Below are 21687 nucleotides of genomic sequence, written 5' to 3' on the forward strand. Positions count from 1 at the left end.
TTAAAAAATAAATGTATTGTCATGGTTTTCTTTCCCTTTCTGTTTTTTCCCATATTGTGGAGTCCGCATACTAGAGCTAAGGGCTCTTTTCACTGTGCTACTCTTACTGATGCTTAATATTTACCCACAGTCATCACATTTCCCTCCAGGCCCACCCATTCCTCTGCTTCCCTGAACCTTCTCCACTTGGCCCTGTTCCCTTACATCTCTGATCTGCTCATTAACTTTCATTTCAACTGGAGCGCCTTCTCTGCAGGTCAGTTATCAGGTTTCACTGGCGCACGTTGCAGTTGCCAGGCATGTTAGCCTGGAGCGAGAAATGGACTTCACAGGTGACTGATCATCACTGCGAGGTTTAATCAGAAAAGGAGAATCATGAAATCTTGTCATGACTGCAAGCCTGCTCCTGCTAATAGATGTGGCTGCCACTTCATGGTGGCTGTAAAAAAACATGTACTGTACTGCATTGTGGGGTCTGAAGAAATGCGTTAGGCACTGATGTGCAGGTAATTGTCTTCAACTCTGATTTGCTCTTGCCAAATGAAACCATATAGATCCTCAGATTGATGTCTTCGTGTTTTATGTAACTAAAAACATAATCAAGCCTCTAGGCAAGGCTTGGAAAGACAATCTGTTAGTAGATCCAGAGGAATTTTTACATATAGGTAGATGGGTGGTATACTGAGGAACTGAAATGTAAAATAGACTTGTAGAATAGAGAGAATAGAGCATAGACTGGTATCTCTTGCAGGCCACTTCCCAGTGCACGCAACCTTGATTACTGTGTCAGGAAAGACTTAAGAACATAAGAAAGGTCATGCTGGATCAGACCAAGGTCCATAACATCCAGCAGTCTGTTCACACAGTGGCCAACCAGGTGCCTCTAGGAAGCCCACAAACAAGACGACTGCAGCAGCATTATCCTGCTGGTGTTCCAAAGCACAATAGGCATGCTCCTCTGATCCTGGACAGAATACGTATGCATCATGACTAGCATCCATTTTTACTAGTAGCCATGAATAGCCCTCTCCTCCATGAACATGTCCACTCCCCTCTTAAAGCCTTCCAAGTTGGCAGTCAAAGCAAAGCCAAGACGTAATCAGAATGATAGGTTCCTTTAACTGCACATTTCAAATGGTGTGCGCACTGCCCATCAGGTCTTAGATTCTTGGTTTTAGAAACACAGATCGTTATCTATTAGATTATAATCTTTTCTATTCATACCTATAGCCATAAAGCAGACTCTCTTGAGAATAGAGGCATTTTGGATTCCCATCCTTAAAACCATGTCCCCTTGGGGCCTTAATGGCAGGCTGGATCTATCTTTATTTTTGCATGTTAACTGGAGAAATAACAGTGTGTCCTCATTTACACGGAGCATAATTAGAACATGTTCCATTAAGTCAATCTTTGGAAGGTGTTCTCTAAGGCAAGCAGCTTAATTCTTATACGTAGCCTTGCCATGTAGTTTTTCTTCTTCTGCTCCGTCTAGACATTAGGAAGCATTTTCTAACAGAGCGGTTCCTCAGTGGAATAGGCTTCCTCAGGAGGTGGTAAGCGCTTTTTCCCTGGAGGTTTTTAAGCAGAGGCTAGATGGCCATCTGTCAGCAATGCTGATTCTATGACCTTATGCAGATCATGAGAGGGAGGGCATCTTGGGCATCTTCTGGGCATGGAGTAGGGGTCACTGGGGTTGTGGGGGGGAGGTAGTTGTGAATTTCCTGCATTGTGCAGGGGGTTGGACTAGATGACCCTGGTGGTCCCTTCAAACTCTATGATTCAAGGTTCATTCTACATTACTGGTGGACGCAGAAAAAATGTTATAATCAGTTCTTTCCTCAATTCAGAATTGTTATGTACTTGTATCTTGAGTATTATCATAGGAAATTGTTGTTTTGTAGCATATGACAATTTGTAGAGTTTTACAGTGCAAAATTGTTTTTTAGGGCTCGTGTTAATTTTGGGCTGCCAAAATGAGACCAAAGAGTTAAACCTTAGTGGTTTTATTTTCTTGTTCTTGTATGACAGAGTACATTCATAGTTGGGGGAAAACAACAACCTGTATTGACATTTTTGTGTCTTCATTATTGCTGTCTACTTCTGTTCTTTCAGGATAAAGGAACTGAATGACTTTATAGCTGGTTAGCATTACAGTAAATTAGATTCTTTTGTAATATCATTATATTGATATTTCAGATTGCCAGGAAGATACAGTTATTTCCTATCCAGCACTGCTATGACTTTTGCTGTTATCTATAGCATCATGAATTACTATGAGGATACAGAGTCTATTAACTTAGGAATGTTTCGATATGGTCAATATGTAATATTGTGAGGATATTGAAATGAGTGTGTATCTTGTTATTCTTCTTTCTCTTGTGATTTATTATTTGTATATGCTTAATTGTGGGAAGATCATTGTACCATTTGTTATTTTGCATTACTCATATTATCAGTAAGTGGTAAGCTGCAGTACTGCAGTCAAAGCTCTGCTCACGACCTGAGTTCGATCCCAATGAAAGTCGGTTTCAGGTAGCCGGCTCAAGGTTGACTCAGCCTTCCATCCTTCTGAGGTTGGAAAGATGAGTAACCAGCTTGCTGGGGGTAAAGTGTAGGTGACTGGGGAAGGCAATGTCAAATCACCCCATAAACATAGTCTGCCTAGTAGATGGCATGATGTGACGTCAACCCATGGGTCAGTAATGACCCAGTGCTTGCACAGGGGACTACCTTTACCATGTTATCAGTGGATAGCATACCTAGCATATAAAAATACCCCCTGGCAATTTTACTCCTGTGTAACCAATCTTTATTATTCCAAGTTATCTTATTATCTTGAACTACACATTCCAGATTCAGCTTGCTATTATTATCTCTTATCTGTTAGGTCTTGTCTATGCCTCTCTCTTGTCTTTTAGGCCTTCTCTTCTTTTTTAACTTTACTGTGCTGGGAAACTACCAGGTCTATGTGTTCTATTGCTGAATATCAGATCAATACATGGGAAAACTGCCCTTCAAGATTTAATCCTTCCTGAGTAGACTAACCTGGCACATTGTCACCAAAATCTTGCTGAATGAGGAAGCAGGAGTGGGAAACTCCTGGCTGTTTGCCAGGTTTCTCATTGCAACAACAGTCAAGATGCAGTTGCCAAGGAAGGTGGTCAAAATTTCCTGCTTAGGTTGGTTTTTCAGCTGCTTTTCCTGGAAAAGACAGCCCTGGCCAGAGACCTACATACCTTTGAACCTCTTGGCTTGATTACAGTAATTTGCTCTAAAGAAGATCCAGAAACTTCTTTTGGTTTACAAGGGTTCTCGAGATCCAGTGTCATAGTTAGAATGTTGGGCTAGGATGGGACAGGTTTGAATCCCCACTTTGCCATGGAAGCTCTCTGGGTGATATTGGGCCAGACATTCTAAGTCTATTTGATAAGATGGTAGTTGTGAAGATAAAATTGAGGCGGTTAGAACAATGTAAGCTGCTTTGGGTCACCACTGGAGAAAAGTGGAGTTTAAATTACCTAAGTAAGATGAAAACAACTGGGGCCCACCTCAGACAGCATAGTTTTACATGGTTTTATTGTGTTTCATTATATTGTTACCATCCTTGGGTCCTATCTTGGTCAGGAGAGAAGCAAACTTTATAATTGTTTTAAATAAATATTACACTTAAATCTGTGGCTGTGTAGTGCCTTGACCTGAGGTGCAGCCAAGCAGAGAGCTTGCAGTCTTTCATTCCTGTTTTGCAAGCAGACCACCCCTCTTATTAGCCCTTTTCAATGTCAGTCAAAAGGGCTAATAAGAGCTTGGGGATGATTTTGAGTTACAAAACCTCCTTCCCCCCTCATGACGCCCAGTGCAGCTATAGTTTGCCTTTAAAGGACCAAGGAGATCCATGATTTCCATCAGGTCTAGTTTGGCGCACAGTCCACATCTTTCATTGTGCACAGTCTACATCATTCATGGCTTAGAACCTTGACTTGGTTTTCCATGGAGAGTGGTGGAATGAAGCAATCTCTGGCCTCTCCTCCTCAATGGGACACATCTACCATCTTTCTGGTAATTAAATCTCCAGAACCTATCTTCAAGCTACTTATTAAAGCCCTACAGAGCAAAGGGGTGTCAAACAAAATGTCTTCTGATTGATGATTCTTGCTCGTTGCCAATGACTCAGGCTTGCTGAATAGTCTTGGGGAAAGAGACATACTGTTTGGATTTCATGATTACTACCACAATGATCCTCCAGCCCTGAAACATGGGAATTTTCTAAGCAGCTGAAACAGTATACCACTCCAGCTACTGTTGTTGTCAATATTATGATCCCTTGGATATCAATGGAAGGACATTAGGTAAATTTTTCGGTACATTGTGTTCTATAGCAGAGTCAACGTTAATCTCTGTTTAAGAGCTCTGATGCTTTCCAGCTTTAGATTGTATCTGGCAGCAGATGCAATGGAGAAGATGGTAAGAAAGCAGTCTAAGGTTATCTGCAAGTTAAATTGATGGGCAGCTAAGATAATGTGTTCTTTTCTTTCTTGTATTGCCTCTGCACGTACTACAGTTGAACATCGGATCCCCAGTGTGATTGTTCTGAATTTTAGTTATTCCATAATAGTTTTCTTTTGAACTGCTGGAGTGTGCTTATTACAAGGGTTTCTATATAAAGTGTGTTCCTGATCATAAAAAGAAAACACGTACCATCAACTGCTGGGTCAGCATGTTCCCTTCCTTCTTTTTCTTAAGATGGGAGGAAAGAAGTAAAACACTTAAGAAAAATCAACACTAAAAACTTAAATCAATCAAGATATTCTTTATTATCTGTTTATTATCTTTATTATCTGTTAGAACATTTTTATGCTCTTCAGGAACCTGCTCGTGTTGGCTTACAAAATAAAAAAGCCATGTAGTCCTAAGGACAGTTACAGTTCAATGGACGTAGAAGGGGGTACCTTGGTTTTATATGCAGTGTAAATTCCTCTAAATATACACATGCTTGGAATGCTAATAATAATAATGTTAGATTGCTTATATTACTGCAAGATGATAAATGTGTGAGCTTGCAACATAGCACATTAGTAATTCACATTAAAATGTATAAGGTCTGTAAGATGAGTAAAGTGACAGAAAGGACAGTAGGATTAGAAGAGTGATTCTAACTTGGTACCCATTTGTTTCTTTCCCAACACATCACTTTTCCAAAGCAAACAGCAAGTCCAGGATTCATCTTCCTTGGGTTCTGAGATGGTCAGGAAATAAAAATCTTAAAACAAATTTAAAATATTAAAAATAGCTGTTCTCAAATCAGATATGTAGAACCTGGAGACATTACCTGGTTTCCATGAATAAATTTATAAGATTTCATAAATAAATGAATAAATAAAACAAAGTATGATATAACCATTGATATGAGTCCTGAGCAGGTGTGAATTAGAGGCCAAAAGAGCCAGGTAGCTTGAAGTCATGGCATTACAAATGAATGAAAGCATGGACTGGAAAAGGCCAGATTGTTTCGTTAGGGCAAGGGAAGGAGAATGTGTGTGTGTGTAAAGTGCCGTCAAGTTGCAGTCGACTTATGGCGACCCCTTTTGGGGTTTTCACGGCAAGAGACTAACAGAGGTGGTTTGCCAGTGCCTTCCTCTGCAGAGCAACCCTGGTATTTTTTGGTGGTCTCCCATCCAAATACTAACCAGGGCTGACCCTGCTTAGCTTCTGATAATGGCAAATTAATAGATGCAGTTTGTTCAGTCATTACTATTTTTCTTCCCCTCCTTCACCTTCCTCAGTGGAATTTACAGTGGGATGCAGAATGGTTGTGTTTGCTGCTTCTGGGGTTGCTAAGCCTCCAGGTGGGGGTTGGAGTTCTCCTGGAATTACAACTGATCTCCAGGCTATGGAGATCAGTTCTCCTGGAGAAAACATGAGCTTTGAAGGACAGGCTCTATGATATACCATAGAGTTTAGGAGAAACAGAAGTCGTTCCCCAGGCACTGTCCCCAAATCTCCAGGAATTTTCCAAGCCAGAGTTGGCAACCCTAACTGCTGCAGCTGCTTATGGGGGTAGCGCCAAGTTGATGGTGGCAATGGCTGCCCAGTCAGTGGTTGGATGGAGGATCTCTCTCCCCCCATCTTTGCTTTCCAGTGTCTTGATGTCCCCTGGGAAATGTAGTCCCCTTCCTGTTCCTTCCCAAAACATGGCGATCAGCTTAAAATTACCTTAAAATGGATGTTTCCTCTCAAAAAAGTAGTTATGTTATGTACAAAGTGCACATTCATGTTTTCCAAGTACAGCAGTCAGCCAGTCCTGTGAGCAATGGCCTTTTAACATGACATGATAATGGTACACTGTTGATAAATGCCTGCTCTGGGAATGCTTCAGGGAGCATATAGGAGAATGAAGTGGAAATAGAGTAACATTCTGTATGCATATATTGCATGCATTATTTCTTAACTGCCAATTACATATTATGATTTTACATTTCTAAATTCTGTAATGCAGAAACACTTTGTATAACTTCAAGTAGATTTTATCTCCCTATATTGTGAGGAGAAATTGACTGCAATCCAAATTTGGCTGCAACACGTTCCTGGGAGGAAGTCCCACTGAATAAAATGAGATTTATTTAGGAGATCCAAACATTTTGCCATGAGTAGCACTGTTATCCTGGCATGAAACAGCTATGGAGAGGGATTATTTGCCCCATTGGGGGGGGCTGCACATGTATCCCATCAATACACATGCAGTCCTCCAACATGGCAAACAACATCCTCTGGGTCTGTTTTGGGACTGGAAATCAGCAAGGGGGGAGGCGGGAGCCCCTCCTCCCCCCATGCCACAGTCCCAATCTGAATCCGGTCCCGGCACACGTGGGAACTTAGTTCCCAGAAGGTACTGTTGGTCTGTGAGAAGATCAGAGCTGAGTCATGGAGACCCCAAAGCAAAACGTATTGTCTCTTTGGGACGTGAGCAGGCCTGCGTAGAACCACACCGATTGTTTTTGTGTTCTCTATCTCAGTCACGTCATGAGACAACAACAGTCATCCTAGGAAAAGTTGAGGGCAGCAGGAAAAGAGGAAGACCCAACAAGAGATGGATTGACTCAATAAAGGAAGCCACAGCCTTCAATTTGCAAGATCTGAGCAAGGCTGTCAAAGATAGGACATTTTGGAGGACTTCCATTCATAGGGTTGCCATGAGTCGGAAGCAACTTGATGGCACTTAACAACAACAAATCTCAGTTCCCAGTTTCTGTCACAAAAATATGTGGCATGCCTTGAGTTGCAATTACAGCCAGTAGCACCACTAGATTCAAAAGAAACTAATTGGTAGGTAGGTGGGAATGGATACTCTCCAGTATCCATGTGAGCAGCTGTACCATTGCAGCTATTCATCGAATCAGACTGAGGTTACCCTCCCCTCCCAGGAAGAAACTGACCATAGTGGAAAGTCCAGATTGACCAGGTGCCTGCAGGGCAACACAGTCTCTCTAGTCTGCTAGCCAAGCTCCACTCCAACCATCAGTTGGCTTGAGGTTGTGCTAGAAAGGAGGACAACATGGCCCCTGTCATTCATTAGATGACCAAGTACCACTGGGGGACCATGACCAATCCATCCCAGTATCTTTACTGGTTACATCATTCCAATACTAGAGACTCAGAAAGCACAGCAGGTACAAACAGGACAATACTAGGATGTAGTTTTTAGCTTGGATCCAGATGGGCATTTCTGTAGGCACAAGAACTTCTGTAGGCGCAAGCTGGTTTTTCCTCCTTCTGGGCAGTCCAGATTGCTCCCCAAAATCCAAAGATATTTTAGGATGCCACTTGAGGGGGAAGATGAGAGATTCATGCTGTGCAGACAGGGGTTGTTGTGGCCATGGAAACAAATGTCTAGATCCAGCTCATCATAATGTTTTGGCCATATTTGGTTATTCAACTCTAGCAAAGTGAACATGAGTGCTGTGGTATTTTATTGCCTGTTTTCACTGAGTTAATGAATGAGAGTGAAATGTCATCTATAACTAATTAGATGTTTAAATACTAAGTGTGTAGACTTATCCTGCTAAATGAATTACACCCACTGCCTTTTTTAATTCACAGAGACGGCCTCAAAGTCCTGTGATGAGAATGGAAACTGGTTCCGGCATCCCGAAAACAACCGAACTTGGTCTGATTACACACGGTGTAATTCGTTCACAAATGAAAAACGCAAGGTAGGCTGTTAAAATATCCATATGACTCTGGCTGCTGCTTAGATTCTACATAGAAAAAAGTTGTGATGTAGAGAGTTGGACTGCCCCTGGCTACGCACACGTGTGTGTGTGTGTGTGTGTGTAGGGGAAGACTTAGAATAACTTCATCTCCAATTATCTGTGAATGTATTCAAACATTTATTGTGCATTTTGCTGCAATAATAAGGAGATGATAAAATTGAGAACTCATCAATTAAAATTTGCAATAAATATCTGCACAAAACAAAAAAAATACTTTTGTTGTGTATTGAAGAGGCATCTATTACATGCTTGGGAAAAGGGTATCATGAGAGAGTAAAAGTAACTGACCCTTCCCCCACTCCCAAAAAAGGCTGCATGACCTCTAATTTCATAGCAGGCCATACATACATGCATAAACCTTTATTGGCATAATAACAGCATTTTAACATGCAATAATACAAACACCAAAGGAAAATCATATTCTATCATGAGCTATCCATCTGCTTCAATAAAATTGCTAAATGTCTCCTTCTCATATAATAGGCAGATAATGCCATCCAAACCCTTTAATGTCAAATACACTGGTACATATCTATAGTCACAGTTCTTATCCTATACCACCATTCTCTCTCTCTCTCTCTTTATCTTCATAACAATAGCAAGATACTCAGCAACATGCTCAGTAAGATCCAGGATTCTATCCATCAACAAAAACCTAGTACTCATGTCTCATAGCAGGCCTTCTTTTGATGTTTGCTGACATCATTGGACAATATTAAGTACCGTACCTAGAAGGTCAAGCAAAAAACAACAACAACTAACAAGGCTAAAAATATAATTAAAAGCTAAACCATTAAAAAGTTGTCTAAGTACACATACGGTAAGTTTAATACAAGTTAAAACCAAATAATGGTAATGACTCCTATATGGCCTTCAAGGAGCCTTCCAAATACGTATATTAAAATAAGTGTTGATGCTGACAGGACCAAAGATTTTAGCCATGCAATTTTGCACAAGTAGGATTGCCAGCTATGGCTTTGGAAGATCCTGTAGATTTAGGGGCAATGCCTTCTGAGTTTGGGAGGGAAAGGAGCTCAGCAGGGATGTGATGTCACAGAGTCCATCCTCCGAATTGCCATTTCCTCCAGTGAAACTGATTTCTGTAGTCTGGAGATCAGTTGTAAGCTAGCACTCACCCCTCACATGGGCTTCAGATCTCTGATGTGCCATCTAAGCCTGCATAGCCGCTTTGTGTGGGTTGCAGCCCCGTTTAAACGAGACGCTGGCCCCTTGCAAAGCCACATGGGTAAGATCTCTTGCCTCACCAGCATTGTGTTTTAATCCGGCCTTAGCGAAAAGCTGGGATACTTAGAAGAAGTGAGGATTGCTGTTGCAGCAATAGTGTGAGAGTCCCAACCAAACTGTGCTAACTTCGCAAAATCACTTGCTCAGACTTGGATGCAGAAACAAAGGATTTATTGAAAGCTTCAGATGGTACTAGGCAGACACGAGTTTAAAAGTTGCAAGTGAGCTAGCTTATCAGGGTTACAGAATATATCTACTACAGGGCATTGGGGTTCACACTTCTGTTATGGGAAGTTACAAGACAGATTGGTGCAATACAAAACATCAAACGGTCCCAGGGAGACAGTTAGGGCTATCGGATCTTCAAGGCCGAATTCGGCCTGAGGGAGTGTATGCAGGAAGCGCAGCAGGGGAGGGAAAAGCGGCACCTGGGAAAGATGGATGAGGTGCCGGGTCCCAGGAAAGCATAGGGAGGTGTGAACTGCTTTTACGAGTTCAAAGGGGTTGAGATAGAGGATACGGAAAAGTCAGAAACACATGGCCCTCACATTCTGCCCCCCTTAAGGCCCCCCTCCCGCAAGGTCGGGAGGCCGAGGCTTATCAGGGTAGGCGCAGTGGAATTCGTGAACCAGTCGGGGGGCCGCCATGTGGGGGGCGGCTACCCATTCATCGTGTGCAGGTCCCAGATGTTTCCATCGGACAAAATAGAACAATTTCCCTTTCTTCCATTTGGAATCCAAGACCTTAGACACTTCTAAATGTGTATCCCCGCCCACTACTGTAGGGACTTCGGGTTTGGGGGGAGAGTGGAACTGGGGAGCAGGCACGTAAGGTTTGAGCAAACTTATGTGAAAAACGGGGTGAACTCCCCTAAGGGTCTTTGGCAGCTCCAATTCCACTGTCACCTCATTGATCACCCGAGTGATGGGGAAAGGCCCCACGTACCGATCATTAAGCTTTTTGCAGGGTCGGAGGGAGCGCAGGTTTTTGGTGGAGAGATAAACCTGTTCCCCCACCTTAAGCTCCCAACCCGGGGATCGATGTTTATCGGCTTGCTCCTTGTATTTGCGCTTGGCCCGTTCCAGGTTTTTTTGCAACCAGGGCCAAGTCGATCGGACCACCTGCACCCACTCTTGGACCTCCGGGACTGCTTCAAGTTCTGGGGTGACGGGGGCAGAGCCGAAAGGGCCGAAGTCTGTCCCGTACACCACTTGAAAAGGGCTAAAACCGGTGGAGGAGTGGGGGGCATTGTTGTAGGCATACTCGGCGAAAGGTAATAAGTCAACCCAGTCATCCTGGTGGTAATTGACATAACAACGGAGATAACACTCGACCACGGCATTTACTCGCTCAGTTTGCCCATCAGTTTGGGGGTGGTAAGCAGAGGAGAGGCCTTGCTCCTCCACCCCCATCAGTTTTAGGAAGGCCCGCCAGAACTTGGCGACGAACTGGACCCCCCTGTCGGAGAGGACCTTTCTGGGGATCGAGTGAAGTCTCAGGACATGGGTGACGAACATTTTGGCCAACCCCTAGGCCGAGGGGAGTCCGGAGCAGGGAACAAAGTGGACCTGTTTAGAGAAAAGGTCCGTGATTACCCATAGGACTGTTTTGCCCCGGCTGAGGGGTAGGTCAGTGATAAAATCCATGGCGATCACCTCCCATGGTCTGGCGGGTGTTTCTAAGGGTTTTAGGAGCCCTGGGGGTTTTCCCATCCTCTTTTTGGCTGTGGCGCAGATGGGGCAGCTACGAACGTACAGTTCTACATCCGCTCTCATACCTGGCCACCAAAATTGCCGTCTCACCAAATGCAGAGTCTTTACAAACCCAAAATGACCCGCTAGTTTGGCTCCGTGGACCAGCCCCAGGACCTCCTTGCGGAGAGATGTCGGGACATAGAGTTTGCCACCCTGCACCCACCAGGACTCCCGCTGCTCCATGCCGGCGGGGAGAATCTGCTGCTCCGCCTCTCGCAGAGATGCGTCTCGGAGTCGATGCTGAAAAGCATCCGGGATACCTTTGAGTAGGGGATCCCCCGGCCGGCGGGCTTGGGACCGGGTGGTGACGGCTAGTCCTGGGATCTCCCCCCGTTGTTCGGGAGTGAACAGGGAGTCCACAGGACGGTCAAAATCGTTACGGTACTGGGGGAGCCGAGACAGGGCATCCGCCAGGGCGTTTTCTTTTCCGGGAACATGTTTGAGGGTGAAACGGAATTTAGCGAAAAATTGAGCCCAACGAATTTGTTTGGCGTTGAGCTTTCTAGCCCCCTTGAGAGCTTCCAAATTGTTGTGATCGGTACACACCTCAAACGGAAATTCTGCTCCTTCCAAGAAATGCCTCCAAATGGTGAGAGCATGCTTCACCGCCGCCGCCTCCTTCTCCCAAATAGCCCAGTTGATCTCGGACTGGGAAAACTTTTTGGAGAAGTAGGCGCACGGCCTCAAGATCCCGCTTTCGTCCCGCTGCAGGAGAGCCCCTCCCATGGCCACGTCCGAGGTGTCCACCTGGACTACGAACGGCTTATTGCAGTCCGGGTGGGCCAGAACCGGCTCAGATGAAAAGAGCAGTTTCAGTTTCTCGAATGCTTGCTGGCAGGGAGGGGACCATTGCAAACGGGCCGAGGGTAGAGCGGCGTTTGCCCCCTTCCCCTTGGTACGCAAAAGGGAAGTGAGGGGGAGGGCAACCTGTGTGAAATTGGGGATGAAATTGCGGTAAAAGTTGGCAAAGCCCAAAAATTGTTGCAGTTGCCGGCGTGTGGTGGGGGGTTCCCAATCCCTTACCGCCCGAACCTTTTCGGGATCCATTTCCAAACCCTGGTGGGAAATTACATAGCCCAGGAAAGTGATGGAGGGTTGGTGGAATGCACATTTTGACACTTTAGCATACAATTTGTGTTCTCGCAGCCGTTGGAGAACTTCGCGCACCAGTCGGACATGTTCTTCCATGGTATCAGAATAAATGAGGATATCATCTAAAAATACCACCCCCCCCCCCGAAATAACAAATCATGTAAAACGTCATTAATCAATTGCATGAACACACTCGGAGCTCCTGAAAGTCCGAACGGCATCACTAAATATTCAAACATGCCAAAACAACTTGAGAAGGCCGTCTTAGGTTCGTCCCCCTCCTTAATGCGGATGCGGTGGTAGGCTTCCACCAAATCCAATTTGGTGAAGATTCGGCCTTCCTTCAATTGCGCAAGAAGGTCTGGAATGAGAGGGAGGGGGTAAGCGTTAGACTGAGTGACAGTGTTCAGTCTACGAAAGTCAATGCACAGTCTCAAATCGCCCGTTTTCTTTTTGACAAAGAAGGCGGGGGCAGAGTACGGAGCCTTGGATGGACGTATGAAGCCCCTTGCCAAGTTAATGTCCAAATAGTCCCGCAACACCGCTTTCTCATTTGGGCTCATGGGGTAGACCTTTCCCTTGGACAACTTGCCATCTCCTACGATCTCAATGGCGCAGTCGGTTTCTCGGTGTGGGGGCAGTTCATCACATTCCCTCACATCGAACACATCGGCGAACTGGGAATATTCGGAGGGTAGGTGGGGTGGAGTAGTGACGGGTACGGGGGACCCCACCAACGCGGCGGCCGGAGTGCAAAGCACTCGGTCTTTATCATGCATTTCGCAGGGGTCCTCGGGAAACGTGAGCGTCCGTTTAACCCAGTCAATGGAAGGGTTGTGTCCCTGTAACCAATTCATCCCCAAAACTACGGGGGCGACTATGGGGGCGATGGTAAAGTAAAGCCTTTCCCAATGTTCCCCAACAGCCATAATCACCGCAGCGGTGCGGTGAGTGACGGGTCCCTTTTTAAAGTCACTACCGTCCATCTGCGAGAACCGGAGAGGACCTGGGAGCCGCTTGCGCCGGACGTGTAGTCTCTTGGCCGCTTCCTCACTAATTAAGGTGCGGGCGCACCCAGAATCGACTAGCGCGGGGAATTCTAATACTGGACCCCCTCTGGGCAAGGAAAGGTGGACCCTAATGTACACATTATCCTCTTGGGCGCTTACCATCGGTGGAGCTCCTTGCACAACAATCGGAGCGGTCTGCTGAGGAGCCCCTCTTACAGCAGACCGACGGCGTTTTTTGCCGGCATCTCCCACTCTTCTTCCTCACTGGATGATGGGGACGTGGTAGTTGTAATCCGTGACTCGGCCGAGTCAAAGGCTGCATTTGTAATCCTGGGTCCCGATGGACCAGTAGAGGTGGAGGCTCCATCTTGAGTGCGCGCGTGCAGCGCGGAGGGTGCGCTCCGGCGTCCAGGTGCGCCGCTTCGGCGTCGAGGTTGGCCCTCCGCCGGGGTCTTCTCCGGTTCGGTCGGGGTCGGGCGAGGAGGAGTCGGACGTCCGGAGCGGGACGGGCATTGCGAGGCGAAGTGACCCTTACCTCCACACACTAAGCACACCCCTGTTTCGAAGCGCTTGCGGCATTCGGCTGTCGAGGGGCCGCCGCCGCCCGGGGTTCGGGAGTCTCTGGTACCGCCTGGTCTGTCCCCCCTCGGCTTAAAGTCGCGGCCGGTGCGCTGTTTGGACAGGGTCAGGAGTTGCTTCCGATTTTCGATATCGGTGGCATGGCGCACCCAACCCTCGACGTCCAGGGGATTACCTTGCATGAAGGCCCAATGTTGCAGGTCCGGGTTCAGCCCTTCTCTGAAGCACTGCACCCGGGTAGCCTCGCTCCAATCCAAAATTCTGCTCGATAGCGACTGGAATCCGCTCGCATACTGCGCCACCGACTTAGTCCCTTGGCGTAGCTGCATCAGAGTAGCCTTGGCCCGCTCCCCCAGGTTCGGGTCCTCGAACCGATTTCGGATAGCAATCATGAACTCATCCAGGCTTCGCAGCACAGGGGAGCGGAGCTCGTATTGTAACACCATCCACGCGGCCGCTTCGCCTTGCAGGAGGGAGGCCACATACTGGACCTGGGACTCTTCAGAGGTAAATGTCCGGCCCTGCTCCCGCATAAAAATGTCCACTTGGACCATAAAGAAGGTCAACTGATCCCCCGACCCATCATACGTGATCTTCAGGTCACGGCAGGCCGGAGCGCTGGGAGGAACGGGGGGAACTGCCGGGGTCCCGTCAGGGGGGTTACCGGAGGGGGGCTGCACCTTCAGCGCGTCCAGTGCGGTAGCCATCTCGCACATTAGGGTCTGCATGGTGTCCATCCGCTCCAGCAAGGCCTGGCGTTCCTCCTGCCATCGCCTCCGCTCCTCATCCATCTGGAACTGTGTCAGGACCTCCTTTCGCACGGGGTCGTCTTCGAGGCCCGTGCTGGGAAACGCCATCCGGCGTGCTTTCGCCTCGGTCCGGGAGAGCGACCACCCTTTGGGAGAGTCCAGCCAGGAGTTAAAGGTGTTTTTGGGCTTCGTGCCCCCACCTCCGGGCACCTTTCGTTTGGTGTCGCCCGCCGGCGGCTCGGGGTCGGGTAGTTCCGGGGCCGCAGGCTCCTCCGGTTTCTCGGGCGAAGAAGGTGGCTCCTCGCCGTCTCGCATGACTGTCCGGTAAGGTACAGGCGTAGAACGAAGAGGCAAAGACTTGCAACTTAATGTGAGAGTCCCAACCAAACTGTGCTAACTTCGCAAAATCACTTGCTCAGACTTGGATGCAGAAACAAAGGATTTATTGAAAGCTTCAGATGGTACTAGGCAGACACGAGTTTAAAAGTTGCAAGTGAGCTAGCTTATCAGGGTTACAGAATATATCTACTACAGGGCATTGGGGTTCACACTTCTGTTATGGGAAGTTACAAGACAGATTGGTGCAATACAAAACATCAAACGGTTCCAGGGAGGGCTATCAGATCTTCAAGGCCGAATTCGGCCTGAGGGAGTGTATGCAGGAAGCGCAGCAGGGGAGGGAAAAGCGGCACCTGGGAAAGATGGATGAGGCGCCGGGTCCCAGGAAAGCATAGGGAGGTGTGAACTGCTTTTACGAGTTCAAAGGGGTTGAGATAGAGGATACGGAAAAGTCAGAAACACATGGCCCTCACAAATAGTCTCCCCGGTCGCTCTCTCAAGCCAACTGAAGCCTGTCTAAAAGCAATCCCCTGCGTAGTATGTGTGCAGTCATCCCATCGGGTAGTCTGGCTGCAGAAGAGTGCTGTGATGGAATAGTGCTGTGATGTCTCCTACAGTGTTTACAACAGCAATAGTATGTGGTTAGAGGTAGTTATGACTGCCTGCCTGCATGGAAGATCTCTGCTGACCCCTCCTCCCACCCCTTTTCCTTGCTCATAGGTTCCAGCAGAGCGGCCCATCCTCCTCCCCAGCCAATAAAAAAAATGCATTAGCATTTGGAGAAAGCGACTTAGTCCAATCATGTCTGCATACACCTTTTCTTTATTTGTTTTCACAACTGCCTGTTTTATCATAGTTTGGGCAGTACATGTGACCTTTGTGGGCTCTGTTGCATTGCCGCAAATGTCACTTAGCAGTAGATTAGAGCCAGAGCCACGGGCTTTGTTCCCCCATTAAAGGATGTAGCTGGAAGTTGCTTTGATCGCAAGAGACTTGTCAACTATTCTGTCTTTTTTTAAAAAAAGTGTTCAGGATATGTACATCCCATTACTGGAGATAGGGAATATACAGACTACGCACACATTTCTTTAAGGAAAAGGGAGTCAGATCACACACACACACAATTAGGACAATTCTGTGAGTGAGCAGCAAGTTGGCTTGCTGGCATTTGCCAGCTGGTACTTTTATTTAAAAGGTTAAGAGACCATTCTCATTGAAGCTGTGCAGCAAGGAGCTTGAACCCCTAGCGAATAACTCTTAGCAGCCAGAAAAAGAGCATTTTGAAAAGCTTGGAAATGGCACAGGTGCTAAACACAAGCAGAGCCAAGTCTCTGTGTTCTAAATAGTAGCAGAGTCACCAATTATGAGTGGCATCAGTAATTGTTGTCGATTTTTAAAGATAATTTTTTATCAAGGGTTCTAAATTGGCTTCCATGGTTGTTGTTTTTTCTTGGCACGTGTGCCTTCTCTGTACTGCCACTAGGATGTTCTGGCTATAGGAGAACGCAGCATGTTGTCTAAGCAGCTGTATAATGCTTCTTTCCCTATATGTACATTGTGTGGCCTACATTTACCAACATGGGTTCCCTTATGGAAGAGAAGGAAGCTGCAGCAGCTCTAATGGCTTTATAATTACATTAACAGAAAATCCAAGTCATTTTTAGCAATCACAACAGTTTCATTAGTGTTGGGGACTTGGAAGGCAGTACTAAGCAGGTTTACTCAGAATCCTACTGAAGACTTCTCAATGGCTTTTACTCCCAGGAAAGTATTCTTAGGACTGCACACTAAATAATCAACTGCTAAGAATGAGCGTCTGCTGCCTAGTGTGATAAATGGCAAGTGTATAGATGCTCAAAAATCACATCTTATTTTGAATTGCAAATGGATTAATCATTTTGAGTCATGGGGTATAACTCAGAATAAAAATGTGTGGTCGGAGCACATGACATTTGTAATAAATGCTTATTATTTCAAACTGCGCTGCACTCATGATGGGGAGAGGATATGGCTCAGTGGTAGAGTGTCTGTTTGCATGCAGAAGATCACAGGTTCAATCCCCGGCATTTCCATTCAAATAGATAAGATAATAAGTGATGCAAAAGACCTCAGCCTGAAGCACCCTGCAGAGCCACTGTTAGTTAGATTTAACAATACTGGTCCTGATAGACCAATGGTCTGGTTAAGAATAAGGCAGCTTTGTTTCTTCCTATGACTTTTAATATTTCCACCAAACCTGTGACTTTTCTTCTGCAAGAAGAAATGATAATCTCAAAGGCATTCAAGTGAACATCTGTGCAGGTTTCATTGGGCCAGACAGCCGATGAATAGGTACAACTATTAAGTAAGTCATTCGTGGGGGGAAATATGAATGGTTATTCATCTTAAATGCAGAGGAGAATAAAGCAGAAACAATATGCAGCAGAGCATGGGTGTTGTTTGCACAGGTTCCAGGCATCTGAAAACAATTGGCACTCAACAAGGGGTGGGGGAGCTTCACATACATCAAGATCTCTTTCTTGAAAAAGGAGTCTTTGCCTTCATCCTTTCATTTCTTCTGTGGTTTGTTTATTTTTTTTTAGCAAAAGAGTTTCCAAAAGTTTTCTTCTAACACCCACATGGTTGCATAAAGAGCAAGTTGCGTAATGAGGATGCTAATTGAGCTAGATTTGTGTTATGAATCATTGAGTGGCGTACTACATGTGATTATCACATAGCCCTTTATTTAAGTAAAGGTCTGTTCCAATGACATATAGGGCGAAAACACATGGTCGCTTTATCCTCCTTTAATCCCTGTTTTAGCCAGGATCGAACGCACATTAGGTGAAATGCATGTGTTCGATCCTGGCTGAATCCTGGCTGAAACAGGGATTAAAGGAGGATAAAGCAACCATGCATTTTCGCCCAGAGAGTAAGTCGGTAGAGAGTGGCACGTGATGAACAGAAGTGAACCTTGACAGTGGCCATGGTTTACCTTAACACAATCTGTTCCCTCCACCACACTTCCCAGTATTTTTCTCCTCAGAAAGCTCTTGAAGCAAGTTTGGCTAGGAATGTAGTCTGTGGGGGAAGGAGGTATAGGGAAGTAAGTGGTTGGACCTGGGGGGGGGTCAGTTCTCCTCACTTGCCTCTCTCCATTTGCTCTAAAAATTGTACATCCAGCTCAGGTAATGCTCAGGTTATTAAATATCTATACAGGAATGGTCTTAGCCATGCTGGGGGTGACCCTCCTTGACCCCCGGGGGGGGGAGAAAAAGAACATGCTCTCACCGCTGCTATTTGCACCCGTCTCATCCAGAGGTCAGGTGATCTGCTCATAGTGACAGCCGCTCATCATGACCACCCTGCCCGGGGCTCGGGCAGCCGCCTTATGCCTGCTTCATCTGGGATTCCAGGAACTAGCTTTAAGCCATGGATCTCATCTGCCTCACATGAGGTGAGGGCCATCACTTGCTTGGCCCTGCCAGGAGGGCCTCAGTGGGTGGTGGCAGTGATTCTGGACCTTTGCCCAAGACCCTAGAATCACTAAGACCGCTTCTGTATCCATAACCTGTCTTTCCCTTGCAGCCCAAGGCTGATTACCATTCTAAGGTTAAAAACATGCTAAAAATTTAACCCTCTGCTCGCCACAAAAATGCCTGCAGTTTAAAGCCCATTACAAGTCCTCACAAAAGAGGCCTTGCTGCACCTCCTAAAGATGACTCCCCTCACCTCCTCACAGTGCTTGTTCCACAAAGTGGGGACCACTATAAAGAAGGACTATGCCCCAGTAGATTCCAAGTTGGCCACCTTAGCAGGGCAGCAACTAAGGGGTGGCATATTAGGGCAGACCTAGCTTTAAACAAATGAGCTGCTTTCATCATGCTCAGTTTGGCTCTCCTTTTCTCTTTCCTTCTTTGTTGGTAACAATATAAAGAGAGGAGGAAGATAGTGAGGATTTCAGCTGCAAACTCTCTGATTCCAAGTGGCCCCGAGACTAAGGGCGAAAACGCACAGTCGCTTTAGCCTCCTTTATTCCCTGTTTCAGCCAGGATCAAATTTTTCTGAACGCATTTATTTTCGCACAACGTGCATTCGATGTGCATTCGATCCTGGCTGAAACAGGGAATAAAGGAGGCTAAAGCGACCATGCGTTTTTGCCCTAAGTTTCTTGCCCCTCTATTTCAGATTAATAGAAGAGGGGTTGTATGGCCTTGCCATGGGCTTTTATTGGCTAAGTGAAAAGCTAAGAAAGTGTGGCCAGTACTATTAGCATAAAGTTTTGCATATCAGAATGCTTGCAGAATATGCTCCAAAAAAAATAGAATTCCAGAATGCTGCACTATGGGATATGGTAGGGAAATAAGTCCATGGCAACCAAGGCAGTGGTGCATTATTTGAAGGAGTATGTTTTTCTGGAACATTCAAGCAGCATACAGTTTCTGTAGACTACAGTCACATTGTGACAAAAAGTGTAACGTACATGGAAATCGTGGGTTGGAGCTAACCAGCTTTTCTGCTGGTGAAAAGGGAAGGTGTGGTCCCTTTTGACCACCAAAGAAAGCTGTGCTGAGGCTCTTGGGATATTCATGGACACAAATTGTGTGGGGTGGAGGCTGTAATAAAAGAGGAATTGGGCAAGACTGAGTGAACAGGCAGGGTGGACCCAACCCATCCTCAGGAGCTCTACACACAGTAATGAATGGATGAAGCCAAGTGTACTCTCGTAGCTGAAGGAGGGTAGCACAAAGTGGTAAAGTTCTGAAGTTGTATCATGGCTGTACTGCTTCTGGAGGGGAATCGTGTTTCTGAATGCTTCCCTGCATGGAGCCTAGAGGATGCATCCAAACACTTTGGTGTAGCCTTTAGGAAGACTCCAGCACACATATCCATGTGTTCTGCACAAAAAATCTACCTTGGTAAATCAGGTAATGTTATATTTTCCTAATACATCTCTGAAGAACTGCTGAATGCCTTGTATTTAGTATTCTTTTTTTCTTAAATTTCAGATGATAATGATACTGTATTATATGGCTATAGTAGGACATGCGTTATCTATAGCTTCCCTCCTGATTTCCTTGGGGATTTTCTTCTACTTCAAGTAAGTATATTCTTAATGTTTTGGATTTCTTCATTGACTTGATTAGGGTATCCATGGTTATGTTCACCAGTTGTCTCTGCACCGGTCCCTGACATGCATTATTATATTAATTAGCAAAGATCTCTGCAAAGTGGCCTAAAATAATCCTATCCACATGCTGTTTTAAATATGAAAAGCTGCAACCAGTTTTGCAATCTGTGTTATCACTTCTATTGTTTGTTCATTTACAGCCTGCCTTTCTCACTGAGACTCAAGGCTGTTTACAAAATATAAAGAATGCAGTCAAAAAGCCTAAGAAATCCAATAAATAATGCCAACAAAAAACAGCTTGATAAGACATACCATAAACAATGCAGGAAATGGAATTACAAAAGATGAACACAATGCAGTAACAGCAGAATAATACATAAAATAAACGGGATAGACTAAAGTCCTATTCCCTTTTTTTAAAAGTGCCTTCCTGAAATCTTCCATTCTACCACAGTACTAATGCCTTTATGAAAATACACTCTTGAACGATTCTATATGATACAATTTGCATTATGATAGAAGTGCGGTAGTCTTCCTGACCTTCTCAGGCAGGCCTTTCCACAAGGTGCTAGCCACAACAGAGAATACACATGTACAGGCAGTTGTCAATCTTACTCATTTTCAGGGTGGCACCTTCAGAAGGCTTTGCTCTGATAAGCAAAGCTGTTGCAGCAGAGTAGAGCAGGAGAGGCGGTCCTGCAGATATGTGTATCCAACACCATGAAGGGCTTTGCAGGTGACAACCAGTACCTTGACTTGAACCCAGTAACTGATTGGTAACCAATGGAGTGAGTGCAGAATGTTTGCAGTATTCATACTCTGCCCAGCTCCCTGTAGTAAACATCTTCGAGGGAAGATCCATGTAGCGTTCATACAGTAGTCTAGCCTCAAGGTTGCTGTGGCATGGATCCACATGGCCAGATCTGCCATTTTGAGGCCTCTCCTAACAGAGAAAAAAAGTGCCATTAGTCTGAAAATAACAAATTTACATTTATGACCATTTGGATCTGAGTGCATCCATTTCACAGTACTTTATACATTCATAGAGAAATAGAACCTCCTTTTGCAAGGTTGATTCTTATTATGGGCATTTTGTTTATTTACTTCATTGAACACATGAACACATGAAGCTGCCTTATACTGAATCAGACCCTCGGTCCATCAAAGTCAGTACTGTCTACTCAGACCAGCAGCAGCTCTCCAGGGTCTCAGGCAGAGGTCTTTCACATCACCTGCTTGCCTAGTCCCTTTAACTGGAGATGCCAGGGATTGAACCTGGGACCTTCTGCATGCCAAGCAGATGCTGTACTACTGAGCCACAGCCCCTCCCCTTCATTTATAAACTGGATGCATGAAAAGGGCCAGTTTAAAAAAAAAACATTTTGTGTTATGTTGCATGGGGTTTTCCCATCCTCCCTCTTTAGGTTAAGAACTGCACCACTTGTACTGACACAGTAGTTATCCTGGCTTGTCCCATGGCCTTGCATGCAAGAGCAGGCATGTCAACATTGGCTCTCCACGCACCAGATGCTGAATAAGCAG

The 21687-nt window shown here is 45.7% G+C and overlaps 1 protein-coding gene across 1 annotated transcript in view; it reads left to right on the top strand.

Annotated features, from left to right (window-relative positions):
- The window catches only part of CALCR (calcitonin receptor), a 95577-nt gene that overhangs the window by 22959 nt on the left and 50931 nt on the right, over positions 1 to 21687 (top strand). The window contains exons 4-5 of the mRNA XM_056857620.1: positions 8095 to 8207; positions 20024 to 20115. Of these exons, the coding sequence (XP_056713598.1) occupies positions 8095 to 8207; positions 20024 to 20115 (205 nt within the window). The remainder of the gene's footprint in view (positions 1 to 8094; positions 8208 to 20023; positions 20116 to 21687) is intronic.

The sequence above is a fragment of the Euleptes europaea genome, chromosome 11, assembly GCF_029931775.1.
Source record: "Euleptes europaea isolate rEulEur1 chromosome 11, rEulEur1.hap1, whole genome shotgun sequence".
Lineage (NCBI taxonomy): Eukaryota > Metazoa > Chordata > Lepidosauria > Squamata > Sphaerodactylidae > Euleptes > Euleptes europaea.